General features: G+C 42.1%; 1 protein-coding gene across 1 annotated transcript in view; it reads right to left on the bottom strand.

Annotated features, from left to right (window-relative positions):
• Nucleotides 1-13,461, bottom strand: part of VSTM2B (V-set and transmembrane domain containing 2B) — a 43,694-nt gene extending 30,233 nt beyond the window's left edge. The window contains exons 1-3 of the mRNA XM_042480723.1: nt 12,322-13,461; nt 10,787-10,971; nt 4,370-4,399 (exon numbers count right to left, since the gene is read on the bottom strand). Of these exons, the coding sequence (XP_042336657.1) occupies nt 4,370-4,399; nt 10,787-10,971; nt 12,322-12,394 (288 nt within the window). The 5' untranslated portion in view covers nt 12,395-13,461. The remainder of the gene's footprint in view (nt 1-4,369; nt 4,400-10,786; nt 10,972-12,321) is intronic.
• Nucleotides 13,462-14,464: the final 1,003 nt, after the last annotated feature.

A 14,464-nucleotide genomic window follows, 5' to 3' on the forward strand; every position in this document is an offset into this window, starting at 1 on the left:
ACCCCCTAGTGAAGCCCCTGATGAAGACATGAACCACTGTGGCCAGTCTGTCCTTCCTCACAAGGCTGCAAGGATGGGAACAGAAGCAGGGAAAACTCGTCTTGAACAATAGATTCCACAAAGCAACTGCACAATTCAATATGGACTGACATTTAAGCAGGCCTCCAGCTAATCTTTCTGTTGCCTTCTATTCTGCATAGTAATATGGTAAGCCTTTCTGATAACGTAAATTCTTTCTTTATGTTTTTTGAGGCAGTGTCTAACTGATGCAGTCATTGAAATCACCTGATCAGTACAATGAAAAATACTTTGCACATATAGTATGTGATCAGCAGAATTTTTGCCCCCAAGGCTTTTGAGACATTGCAATTCTATCTTGCTATAGGCAGTGCTTCCCAGACATGGGTACCCAGATGTCAATGAACTTCAATTCTCAGATGTCCTAGCAAACATGGTCACTGGTTAGATATTTTAGCAGCTGTACTCTAAAAATATCTGGGGATCCAAATTTGGGAAGTATATCTTGAACTAGGCTTTTCATACACAATTCACTTTGGTGTATTCTTTATATTTTTTCAAAGAACAACCCGCATTAGAAGTCTGACAACCCCTTCTAGATAAATAACATTATTTCTCCTACAGTTCAGGTTTTCCATCTTCATTAAAACCACAAGTAAAACCTGGAGATACTTCAAAGATGTTGGACTTTAATAGAAATTACTGTAGTATATCCCAAGCCACCCTGAACATATCTGATCTCATATGATTTCCAAAGCTCAGCACCATAAAGTTTAGTTAGTACTTGGATGATAGACTACTAGGGAATACCAGGAATCTTCAAACAGGACTAGAAACATGCATCCTGCCTAAAACCTGCCTAAAAAAAGTTTATGCCAGCCAGGACTGACAATACCGAGTTAGACAGACCAATAGGTTCCTACATTGGCTCACAAATGAAATTGTGGATCTGATAGCAAAAGCGCTAAGCTGTACATTAGGTTTTATAGGCAAGAAGTCAGTGATAATCATATTGCAAGCCAAAGAGGCTTTTGTAGGTTGAACCAAAGCTTAATTCTGAGCTGTAACTAACCAAACTGAACTCCTGGAAGCTGTTTGTCACATCCACAATCCGTGTTGAAACATATCTTCCAATACATTAAATGAGAATGCATGTGCAGAGTATATTTTCCTCCATAGTACTGTACTGCAAAACAATTCTTACAGATCAGCACTCATAAGGGTGAAGATGTGGTTTCTTGATATACTTGAACCAGCCTCCTTTGTTTGCAGAAATGAGGCATTATGTTCAAACCTTTAATGTTACATCCAGAAATATTTTTTTTCCACTCTGGATAAAATTCCTTTTGGTGGTGCTCTTTCCCTGTCTCTTCAAAATACAATCTTTTTTTCTCAAAAATTAAAATATGGCATTGCTGCTAGTCACTGCTTCTGGCCATTCCTGTGCCCCCCACCCAACAATGAATACTTCCAAGCACTGGGTCACGCATCCAAAATCAAACTCTGCCTACTAATTCCATCTTCCTTCCCTTAATTAAAAGCATCTCTCCACTATAGTCAACAGCCAGCCACTAATCCTAGCCAACCATCCATCCATCCCCGCTTCCAGCAATAATACATTTAAAATGTATCATCTGTCCAAAACTGACCCCAGCATGCTGGGCCTCTCTAATCCTGCCCTCATCCTCTTGTAGAAATAAATGCATCCAGCAGCATCCGGCTACTCATTCTGCAATGCTTCATCCCCACATAAATGTAGCATCATTGCTACACTAAAAACCGTAACGTCTGCACTTAATACTCCACAAAATATGCAAAACTCTTAACTGGCTAAACCTCAGTCTTCTTGAGAAATAGAAAAAATACACCAGGCCCCTCAAAACTGAGCACAACCTCATTGCCACAAGTGATCCCAATCCCTTTCCAAAAATAGACTGCTACATATCTCTCCTTTTATTTGTTCTGTCTAAGACGTAGCCTACAACATCTGCTTCTGAAATGTAGTCCACACCATTTGCAGATCCATCATGCACTTTATACATTATTCCTTTTTCTTCGCTCTCAGTTATATCCATATTTTAAGCATATGCACAGATGCACACATATGTGTGTATAATTTCTTATTGCTCTTCTTATTTCTTTTCTGTTCACCATAAATTAAGACAGATGATTCTAGGACTGCCAAACATTTTCAAGTGTTACATATGTTTTCCTTTTTAGAAATCCTGCCCCTTATTTAAATAAAGCAGAATTCTGTGAGGTGACACTTGAAGATCTGCTTTCTGAAAATCTTTATCTAGCAAGTCTTGAATCTTCCACAAAAGCACACCAGCAAATAGTTTACGAAGAGAGGCATAAGAAAGAGGTGCTTCATATCTATAGCAAACGTTCAACTGTAACATAATATGAATGAACTTGGCAGAGGTAGATAAAATATGGATTTGACCCTATAGTTTAAGATGCAGATGACCACAAGTCAAAACACAGACACAAAGAACAAAAGAAAAAGGGAGCTTATTATCTCCTTTTACAAGGGAAGAAACCAATTTTGGAATATTTTCTGTGCACTGCAATAGAGGTCCATAATTAAAAATGCGTGATGGAAGCCATAGAAGCCCAGCCATCACAAACATCCCCCTGGCCTTCCCCTTCAGAAGTACAGACATACTGGACATTAATCTTATGATACATTGCAAACAGAATAGAGCCTTGATACAGACTGAGCTGTCATGCTATTTCCCTAATGAATTAATTGTAGTTTGGTGAATGTCTAGAGAATTTTTGCTTACACTATTATACTATATAGATCCCTCAGTTCTTAGAAGAGTTGGAATGCCTAATAAACCTTAAATATCTGGTATTATAGACATATCCCAAGAGCTACCTTGACCCAAAGTGTCAAGGGGGATTGCCTAATGGTGGTAGATTGCTACCATGAAAATAAGTGAACCCCTCAGCTTTCGTGTACCATGAGGGCTCCCCCAACAAAAGAGGGAGAAAAAATGAACCTGTTAACATTATTTGCATCCTGCATTTTGTTTTCATTCTGCTGAATGTATATATAAACTGACCCTTAGGCTCCTCTAGTGCTAGGGTGGGCTGCACATGGCTACTCTGCTAGCGATTTGTTATAGCAATAGCAATAGTAAGTACATTTCTATACCACTTATCAGTGCACTCAGCAATCCCTAAGCGGCTTACAATCTGTAAGCCAATTGCCCCCAACAAGCTGGGTACTCATTTTACTAACCTATGAAAGGATGAAAGGATGAGTGGACCTTGGAGCTCTGCCTGGAATGGGACTCACAACCTTGTGGCTGCAGTACTGGCATTTAACCACTGCATCACCAGGGCTCCCTATACTCCAATCCAGACAATATTGTTCAGTATTGCCAAGAGCAAACTGCTTCACTGACAGAAGCTGGTGGGGACAGAAAGTGGGGAGAAAGAATAAGGGAGAAGGGAGGGAATGGCACAAAGAAAGAAAGGGAACAGAGAAAAGGGAAAGAAAAAGGGGTTGTCAGACTGAAAGAGAGGGGAGAAAAGAAATGGCAGAGAGGCAAAGAGAGAAAGGAGTGTCATAGAGAGCTAGAGATAAAGGGGTGGCAGAAAGAGAGTGGGAAGGGGTGATGGTGAGACAAAAGGGTAGCAAAAAGAAGTGGGAGAGAAAGAGAAGGTGGAAGAGTGGGAGGAAAAGAGATAGATAAAGGGGCAATCTCCCTCCCTTTTACTCTGTTCTCACCAAATGCTAGCTTTGACATTGCCAGCTTGCAACAAGGAGGCAACAAGGAGGCCCAAGCAGATTACTTCTAAGGGAATGAGATCTTTGACAGGCATAAGGTCCTCTGCTCTGGCTCTGGATGGTTAAATGACACAAAGTAGGACAAAATTCAAAAAACATCTGAGGCTTTGTTGTTGTGATGTGTCTTCAAGTCAATTTCTAGGGTTTGCTTGGCAAGATTTATTCAGAGGAGGTTAATCACTGCCACCCTCTAAAGCTGAAAAAGCCTTACTTGACCTAGTATGTTTCCATGGCTGAGCAAGGATTTGAATTCTAGTCTCCCAGAGTCATAGCCCAACAGTCAAATCACTATCCATGCTACTTCATTTGGAGGAGTTATCTCTTTATAGAGACAAACATATGCTTATTAAGCTCATTGTGGTAAGGTCTGATAAGTTCTCCAAGGACCAAGAGTAGAAAGTGTTTTCTAAGCATGACACTTGGCTGGAAATGACAGGCCTCTGACCTTAGACTTTATAGATACCAAGAATGTGCTCTGCTCCAGGGCTAAATTTATATCCCCTTCCTCAAACCCACAGATAAGCAGAATACAATTAGAGACACACTTACACTTATCTTAGTTGCATCCTTATTCGTTACCTGAAAAGGAAAAGAAAGGGAAAAAAAAATTAAATGGGGACATTTGAAGCAGAGGAGCAACATCATGCATGCATTCACACACATTGCCATTAAGTACATAAATCTCCTTGTTGGAGCATCTTGCATCTTACAACTTGAACAGGGTTAATGGGTTCTTAACTCACTGGGTAGAATGTCTGGGTGAAATGCAACTGTGCATGGAATAAGTGTCTGTAATACAGCTGTTGTATCTGATGATCAGATAGCAATAGTTGAGGGCAAGAATGGGCTGTGAGTCAGTTAATTGATAATACTGCAAACACTTCCAGTTCCAAAGGGAGCTGTGAAATAGCAGTAAGAGCAGCTAGGAAAGCAATGTCTTTAAATACTGGGTTATGATATATTGTTCTTTCTTTCTCTTCCTTCCTTCCAATTGATACTATTATCTACCCTTCCAGCACACTATTAAACCAGTTTGCCACAAAATATCCAAACCATCTAAAACTAGGAGTAGAACCCAACATTTGGCCATCAGACGTTTAGGCCTACAACCCCATCAGTCCCACCTGACATAGCCAATAGTAAGGGACTGTCGTGTTTACAATAGGAAGGGACTGTCATGGTGTGAATTAATAAGCTTAAATTTTGTTTTACCAGAAACAGTTTGTGAATGAGGACCAGAGCTGTGTGCAAATGACCTTTCAGTTTTATCCACCAAAGCAATAGGGGTGTATATGTGATGGGGAGACACTGCTACAGAATTTTACAACTAGAATAGGAAATTCTCCAACAGTTTTTGAGGGATGGTTTCATTATTATCGACCACAGTCATTTGGTTTCTATTTTTTGCGTGCCTGTGTCCACATGTATGGCTTCTCCTGTTGATGCTGCAAGTGGTATCAGAAGCAGTTGTGCTGACAGCCTGGCTATTATTTTGCATTTCTCCAGAATCCCCTGGAATTGGCATCATTTGTGATACATACATATCTTCTCTATACAGTGTGTGTGGCAGCACCATACACACCAAAAATGAAGAATGCAGATATTTAGATTTTTATTTATTTTTTGTCCAAGTGGCTTGAGAAAAATCAGAGATCTTGTCAAGAAAAGACTTGTGAAATTTCATCTCTACTCTCCAGCAGCCATCTATTGCAACCACCAAGCATGGGTGCATCTAGAGTTTTTAAAAGGTACTTTCCCCTCAAACCACTTTGCTGAGAGGTCCTGGAGACTGTAATACAATAAAGTAACTTTTCCAAGTTGTAGTATGCATTCTAATCTAGGGCTGTATTACTTTGTAGTTTTTAATTATTTTTAAAAAACCCCCCACTAAGGGCAATACTATAATGCTATATAATACTATAATGCAAAATCTGCACTGAGAAAAATCTGACCTCTACTGCAAAGTAAGATTATTTGCACATTTCTGTACAGTTTAGAAGGGCTGGAAAGTTTGGAAGGGAACATTTTTAGCACCCCCAAATTAATTGCCTTCCTAGATCTCTCTAGTAAGGGCTGTTCGACAGTGGAACAAACTCCCCTGGAGTGTAGTGGAGTCTCCTTCCTTGGAGGTCTTCAAGCAGAGGCTGGATGGCCATCTGTCGGGGATGCTTTGATTGGGATTTCCTGCATCGCAGGGGGGTTGGACTGGATGGCCCTTGTGGTCTCTTCCAACTCTATGATTCTATGATTCTATTCTATCATCATCACATGGTTTATCAGATTTGGCTGTGTAATCGTGACGCATTAATAGCAAGCTGAAGTTCTTCAGCATGAGAGCATTAATCTCAGTGATGTCATTACTATAATCAAATTTGTTTGGCTGCAGGAGATGACACCACTCTTTTCATAGAAGAAAAGCAGCTGGGGATGTGGAGAGAGGAAAGAAAATGGCACTGAAACAGGTGGCAATTGGAGCTGCAGAAATGACTCCAGTGTTGTTGGACTGCCAGTCATTAGTGAGAGAAATGTGTTTTTGTGTGTGCAGAAAATGCACGTTGGAGTCCACAGAGCTTGGGAAAGCTCAGACTACAACTCCCAGAATCCCCACCCAGAAAATAGCTGGGTATCCATGATCTAACCAAATACCTGTTTGCTTTGTAAGTTTACTTAGTGCAGCTGAAATCTGGGGATATTAGTATGTTGAAAGGAATACCGATTGGGTTGGTATTAGCATGGGCATTGTTGAAAAACTCTCTCTTGCAACAACAAAGCTTCTATTGGCTGCACAACAGTATAACCTATCACTCTCTATTTCTGATACTTAAGCTGTAAGTGCTGTTGCTTATATAGCCTAAGAGAGAGCTATCAGGAGGCTCAAGGGAACTCCAATGTTTCAAAAGTACAAGTTATATTATTATTGAACCAAGAGGATTGATGTAAGTGCTGACTTAGTTTTCAGTAGTTGATTCAATGGGTCTCCTGTATTTGGGAGTAACAATTGGATTTGCCAGTAGGTGTTACATTTTCAGAATCTAATCCTTATCTAAGAATTTTACAGAAGAATGACTTGTTAGATTGTTGCAGCAAAACGATCAAAAGTCTTCTTGCATCTTAAAGACTGATGAAGTTTTATTTGGTGTAAGTTTTCATAGATGGCAGATCACTTCACCAGATGCAATGGGCCTCTGATGAAGCTGGCTGGTGTCCATGAAGGTTAATACCAACTTAAACTTTGTTGAGGTGTGTCCACACTGCACTATTACAGTAGTTTGATACCACTCTAACTGCCAAGGCCTGACCCATGCAATCTTGGGATTTGTAACTTGGTAAAGGATTTTGGTTAAAGAAAACTCCATGATAAGTTCGCCTTAGGGTTGTCATAAATTGGAAATGACTTGAAGGCACAAAACAACAACAACAACAACAACAAAAAATAATAAATTGGCATTTTCTTCCATGGAGTGTTAGTCTAATTCTCTGAACTACAGTTCCCAGGGTACACTGAGCACCCATGTATACTGAAGAATTAAATTGATTCAATCCTCCCTCTTTCTCTTTTCAGGGTACCTTGGGGCTTTCTAAATAGTTCACCGATGAGGGTGCATTCCACATCTGAAAGGGCCACCACCTTATCAAAAATCTCAGAGGCTGCATCTGCGCTGCATTAATAATCCAGTTTGATACCACTTAATTGCCAAGGCTTAATGCTATGGAAGTCTGGGAATTATAGTTTTATGGGATATTTAGCCTTCTCTGTCAGAATGCTCTGGAACCACAACAAATGACAAATCCCCTGCTTCCATAGAATTGATCCTTGGCAGGCAAAGTGGTGTCAAACTGGATTACCTCAGCAGTGTGGATGCTGCCTGAGACTCTTTCAGAGGAGATACAGTACTTGGAGGGAGGCCTCAGATATTTGATCTCAGGTTACAAGCATGTTTGTGATGGGAAAGCAATTCCATTACAAAACTTCTAAACTATCCTTAGAAAAATAAAACAATGGAATCTGCCCCAAACAACTCAGTGAGGATTGGACATGCTCAGTGGTCATGTAGTACCCTATGCTGCATTATTGCACCCTAACAGTCACATCCCAACAATTTGTCATGCTTCACTCAGGAACAAAACTCAGAGTGGAGCTATGAAGATGAAGAGGTAAAATCTACACTGGTGGAATCAAGCTTCATTCTGAATGACTGCTGTTATAGCTTGAAGGCGAGAGTAAACAGGTTGCAATGAGCAGACACACAGCTGAGGGGAAGCTAAACCTGCTCCATAGTCGCTTCTTTTATTCCCAGACGCAAGGACGAATGATTTCAAAATCTTTTCCCCAGCTGGGTGAGATGCTGAGACTTTTTGCATATTTTAAATTTTTTGATATAGTTTCCCTCATCCCCCTCACATTCCAGGACTTTAAAAAATATTTGTCTGTGCCAAAATGGACATTTTTTGCACAGAAGAGCATATGCTGCACAGATCGTACTATTTCATGTGCAAAAAATGCTGGTTTTTGCACATTTGCCCCCAACATGTCTCCGAATGTAAGAAATCTCATGGAAATGGACTGTTTCCTCTGTAGGGTGCCACGGTATTTCTGGTCAAGGGTGAGAAAATTTACTAACATTTTATATAATCCCTACTCTTTAATCTAGCTACTGGGACCAGGGCTAGAACCTCCTCCAAAGATTGTTCTGAGTGCATTTCTTTCTTCTATTTTATATAACAAACACCTAGGACTTATTCCTACAGAAAAATGCACAGGAGTGTATGTTATGGCTGTGGTGGGGTATAAAATTTGCCCAGTATCCTTGATGCTGCATGGCTTGCCCTTTTGCAAAAGGATCATAATGCGTGTGTAAAGGATCTGTGTTCAGAGACCCTTTGTACCCCTTCCACAGATCTGACTGTAGTATAAAGGGTCCCCCTTCCACATGATGGAGCATTTTCCCATTTCTCATTCAACAGCTAGAGCTGCTTTGCTTTGGCAGTACGTGGGCTGCTGAGTGTCAGCCTGGGCATGGTTTCCTCCCCAAAAAAGGCTCCTTGTTTTGCAATGACTACCTTTTGTCTGGCATAGGAATGAATCCCTAGGACATAACCTGTTTCCCCCTTGCTAGGTTTTAATTATCGCATGTCAGAGGGAAGATATTTCATCCCACTGCAGAGTTCTTCTGCAATGTCTCCAGGGGGGTGGACACATGTACAGGTCCCATCCCACAGCAGTAGGGTTGGAAGATAAGGAAAGGGGGGTGGAGATGCTAACAACCACTCTGAATCATTGCCACAGAAAAGATCACTCTGTCAAATGACCCAACCCTATTTGTCAGTTTATTTGTCAGTCGAAAAGAGCAGCATGGAGTGTGTTTGTCTGACAGCAATGCAGCAGCTCGTCACGGCATTAACAGGCCTTGCTCAGCAAGTTTGTGAATAAATAAAGGACAAATAACTAATAAAACAAAAAGAGTATGCTTTCTTCTTTAGAAATATTGCTTCTTTCCTCATGCATGGAATTTATTAATTCTCACACAGAGAGTGAATCAGGATCAATATAATCAGGGAACATTCCAATTCATTACGTTTGTATATCCTTAACTCCAGAGACTCAGGACACCCTACACAGGCCTCCTCTCAGTTGAACCGCACAACACCCCTGTAATGTAGGGCCAAGGAATAGTAATTTGTCCTTAGATGAGCTACATAGCTGAGTAGGTCTCGCCTATCATTTATCACCACTCTGGTCAATGCATCATGTCCTCCTTATTCACTCCTTATTCACTTTGCAATTTCTAATGCAGGTTGCCTGCATATCTCTGAGTGTTCACATGAACATAAAAGCCATAAGGTAAAACCGGAAGCAGGATAGGTGGACAGGTGCCAACCACAGACTTTCTGGCACTAGTTTACTATTTATGTTCCAAGCATCCATCTCTAATCTGAGAATGAAGGAGATCCACCATTACTTGTTTCATCCACTTTGTCTCCATCCACTTTCCATGCAGGTTGGATTAGCAGTGCAGGGGGCATTGACTGGGCCCAAATAAAACTGATTCAGAGGCATAATCGTATTTGCCAACGAAGGCTGCTTGCCTTTTATTTGTGAGAAGGTCTTGTAATCTAACTTTAACTATGTCACACAAATATCACCAAACATTCCTCATGTTGCCAATAACCAAATTTTACTACCCTGTTGTTTCTGCTCCTCTCTTCCAGAAGCCCATAGACAAGTTAATTGAATTCTAGACTGGTTTCTCTCACTGTCTTCACCTGCCTGCCTACCTACCTACAACAAAGTGAAGTGGCAAAATCAGTACAAGGTAATTTTTGTTCAGATTCGTGACTTTTCATGTAGATGCTATGGTTCCTCACGGTGAAAATGTGAGGTTCCCATGCTTGCCCCCCCCCCTTCCTGAAACTCCATTGCAATGTGAAATGACAAGGCTGGGCGTGGTAAGCTGCAAAATCACTTCTGAAGACTGGTTCACACATGCATATAACTTTGCTTGATTCTTCATCACTTGAGAACTTACAGCTTAACATGTGAATAAAGAACACTAGATATGGAGCAAAATGCATACCCTGTACAAGTGCCCTGATCCTTGAATTCTCATTCACACACACACACACACACAAATCACCAGACATTTGCTATGGAGGCTCTTGTGTCCCAAATATGCACCCGTGAACCAGCCACAGATCCATCACATTTCAGACAATTTATGCAAACAGCCAAATTGTGCCAAATACTGCACCCCCTAGTGGGCTTAGGACCTCACATTTTGTCTGAATCTAGTGTACGTGTGTGTAAGAGGAGCAGACTGATAGGCGCAACCCTGGAAGCACAGGTTTCTCCATAGATGTTGCAATACCACACAAAAACCAACAACATACTTGCTTTTCCATTCCTATCAACCCTGTAACAAATCATCTTAATCAATGGCGTATGCATGTATTTGTTGTATTTATTACCTTGCTTCTGCTGCCAGGGCTACTGATGGCTAATTCGTGGGCAAGCTCTCGTGCGGGTTCTTTAAGGTACCACCACTGGATTTCCAAGGAGTAAGAGGTGGATCCACTGGCCCGGAAAGCACAAGGCATCTCAATATCATCTCCCTCCCTAACAGTCACATCTTTAGGAACTTCGGTAAATGTAGCTGAGGACAAAAAGAACGACAAGGAAAGGAAAAGGTAGCAAACAAGAGAGATTTTCTTTAAAATAGACATAACAAGATTGTTTTGCTACAACCTGAAAGACTGGGCAAAATGTTTCAGGTTTGGGAGTGGGATAGTTTTTTTCACTTCCCAGAATTAACAGATGTGCTGTGGATGCTGCACACAGTATTGGAAAACTACAGGGACCAGAAGTAGGGACTCTGAAGGCCATCTAGACAAGCCCCTCTATACACAAACAACTCTTCATGGATTCATTCCTAAAATGTCAATGCTGGTCCATCGCAAACAACAGGAGTAAGGTCTACTAGGCTTCCCTCTCTGTGAATGAAGGATTGGGATTCCCACCTATCATAGGCACCCTCCCCTCCATGATCACTGCAGTCTGGGCACCCATCCATATCAGACAAGTGGCACAGGGGAGCCCAAAAGTTTTCAGAAATCTGTCCCCTGCCCAAACAACAGCTTGCAGAGAGGCAACATTGCAAGAGTGATACATTTGTGGTACCTTAGCAGTTCAACATTTCAAGGGTGATACATTTGGGGTACCTTAGTAGCTCAAGATTTCGAGGGTGATACATTTGTGGTACCTTAGCAGTTCACAATTTCAAGGGTGATACATTTGGGGTAATGTAGCAGTTTAAGATTTTGAGGGTGATACATTTGGGGTACCTTAGCAGTTCACAATTTCAAGGGTGATACATTTGGGGTAACTTGGCAGTTCATGATGTCGAGGGTGATACATTTGGGGTACATTGATAGTTCAAGATTTTGAGAGTGATACATTTGGGGTTCCTTAATAGTTCTAGACTTTGAGGGTGATACATTTGTGGTACCTTAGCAATTCAAGATTTCAAGGGTGATACATTTGTGGTACCTTATTCCCTCCATCCCCCCTCCCCATTCCCACCATCCCTTTGCTTTGGATTCAAATTCTCTGCAGCAGAGTGCAGACATCCCTGAGTCCCCGCAGCCCCAGCGATGCTCTCTGCATGCACCCTTTTGCTTCAGCATCATTCCTAGACCCCTGCATTTTCAACAGTGTGAGCTGCTTTGCCTTTACAGAAGACAGGCAATCTACAGTGCAGCATTCAACCAACACATACCAATGTTGCTTTATACTTGGCTTTCAGATCTGTTCACATGCATTTGCAAGCTGGGGGTGACAGGGGGGAGAAATACCCTTCCAGTTGGAACTGGTGGGAAGATTCTCTTCCAGTCACTTTTTCTTTTAAAATGTCACTTACTAGTGGCTGTCAATGAGCAGCTTTATTTTGTTACAGGAAGAGGGAGGACAAATAAGAGACAGAAAGAAATGGAAGTTTGGGACTTACCTTGCACCATGAACACCAAAGGAGCATTAAGCATCAGGTAACAAAGGGCACCGAACAGCCCTCGATTTTCCATCTCATATATGTAAGCTTTTGAGTGCAGGGCAAGGAGAGAATAAAATGAAATGAAGATAAAAATGGGAGGGGTGGCCACCACCACCAAGCTAAAAAACCTTCAATCCCATGGCAGTGCAAAGACACAGACGGATGGCTGGAGACCGGTCCAGAGTTAGGATATTATTCTTATTATTTAAAAAATAATAATATTTGGATGTTTTTCAAAATATGCAATCAAATACTACCCAAAACCACCAAGCGGAATGGTGTTTCTTTTTCCTCCTCTCCTTTTCCTTTCTCTTTTGGAAGCACATAGAAAATCCACAGGCAGTTGGTCCAAAAGGAAATGGCTGGTTGCGAAGCTGGGAAGCAAGCAAACAAAAAAAAAAAAACAAGCAAAGACACAATTGATCCTGAGAACTGAACCTCTGCCCTCGGATGATGAGGATGCTGGTGATGATCCTCAATAGCAGGAGTAGTCTTAACAATGAGAAGAAATCCTCCCTAGTTGAAGAACTCTGCGGCAGCCCCCCAGTTCAACTTCCTTGAGTCGAATAGGATTCTTTGGAGTCCAAAACCAAAGAAGACATCCCAGGTTTCCTTCCCAGACCCATCTGGGCTTGGATCTGGAGCTAAGGATGCCAAGGAATGGCTAGGATCGCCTCCTCTTCTCTGAAAGGGTGATTTCCAAAAGGGTTTCTCTTTTTTCCGCCTCCTCCTCCTCCTCCTCCTCTTCCTTTTCCTCCTTTCCTCCCTTCGCCCTGCCACAGTCAAGTCCAAAATATATATGTATATCTCCTTTTCGCCTCCCTTTTCCTCTTCTGGTGTTGTCCAAACCCTGATACGGAACCTGAAGGCTTGCAGCTGCACTCCTCTCTTGGCTTTCCCCCTTCCCTTCTTTTCTTTTCCTTTCCCCCCTTTTCTCACTCCCTCTCTTCCGACTCTGAAACCAACACAAGGCTCAACCCATAAGAGGAAAAAAAATCACCAACTGACGTTCAGGGAGGACGGTGGTCCAGAGAAGAGAAAGAGTGAGAGGGAAAGAAAGAGTGTGGCAGAGAAAAAAGGAGGAGAGGAAGAGGAGGAGGGAAGGAAGGAAGGAAGGAAGGAAGAGGATGGAGAGAGAGCGAGCGAGCGAGAGAGCGAGCAGAAAATTAAGTTGTATTTCCCTGGAATCCTAATGGTTGGGGATATATATATATATATATTCTTTTAAAGCCACAGACTCAACATTCTTCTAATCCAAAATGAAGAGGTTGACACAAGCAGGGCTTTCCTCTGTCTGCTCAAGTCCCACTTTTTACTTTATTATTATTTTATTGTTGGAAGGGGGGGAGGTGGGAGATCAAGCAAGGGATGGATGGTAATGTGCCTGGAATAGAAGAAGATGGGCAAGTCACATTCTCTCAGCCCCAGAATACACCAAAGCCTTTGATGCTGTTGTTCTTGTTATGTGGCTTCAAGTCATGTCCATAGCAGACTACTCATGGAGGTTTCTTGGCAAGGTATGTTCAGGGGAGGGTTTGCCCTTGACAGCCTCTGAGGCGAAGAGAGTGCAGTCTGAGGCTGAGAGAGTGTGACTTGGCCAAGGTATCCCAGTGTTCAAAGGTGTGCTCAGAGGAGGGTTTGCCCTTGCCAGTCTCAGTGGCTGAGAGAGTGTCCAGCCTGAGGCTGAGAGAGTGTGACTTTTGCCCAGGGTATCCCAGTGGGTTCTTTTTCACTGCAGAAATAATCTACTATGACCCCACTTAAATTGTCATGGCTCAATGCTATGGAATTCTGGGAATGGAAGTTGTTCTGGCACCAGAGCTCTCAGTTGGGACCCAACCTCTCATAGAAGGAGGTCAACATGGAGGACCTGGGAGGAAATCCACCTGGACAGAAGGTTGGCATGGAGGACACGCCCGGGAAAAGGAGGACGTCCAGGGTGAGCAGATATCCTCACCACAAAGGAGGACAAGGCACCAGCAAAGATAAAAATGGAGGACATGAACCAATAAAAGCTGCAATCACTCCCGTTAATAATGAATGCATGCCTGTAAGGCATGCTCAGCATTGGGAAATCCTACTGGGCAGAAGGTGGAAATGG

The sequence above is a fragment of the Sceloporus undulatus genome, chromosome 8 (genome assembly GCF_019175285.1).
Source record: "Sceloporus undulatus isolate JIND9_A2432 ecotype Alabama chromosome 8, SceUnd_v1.1, whole genome shotgun sequence".
Taxonomy (NCBI): domain Eukaryota; kingdom Metazoa; phylum Chordata; class Lepidosauria; order Squamata; family Phrynosomatidae; genus Sceloporus; species Sceloporus undulatus.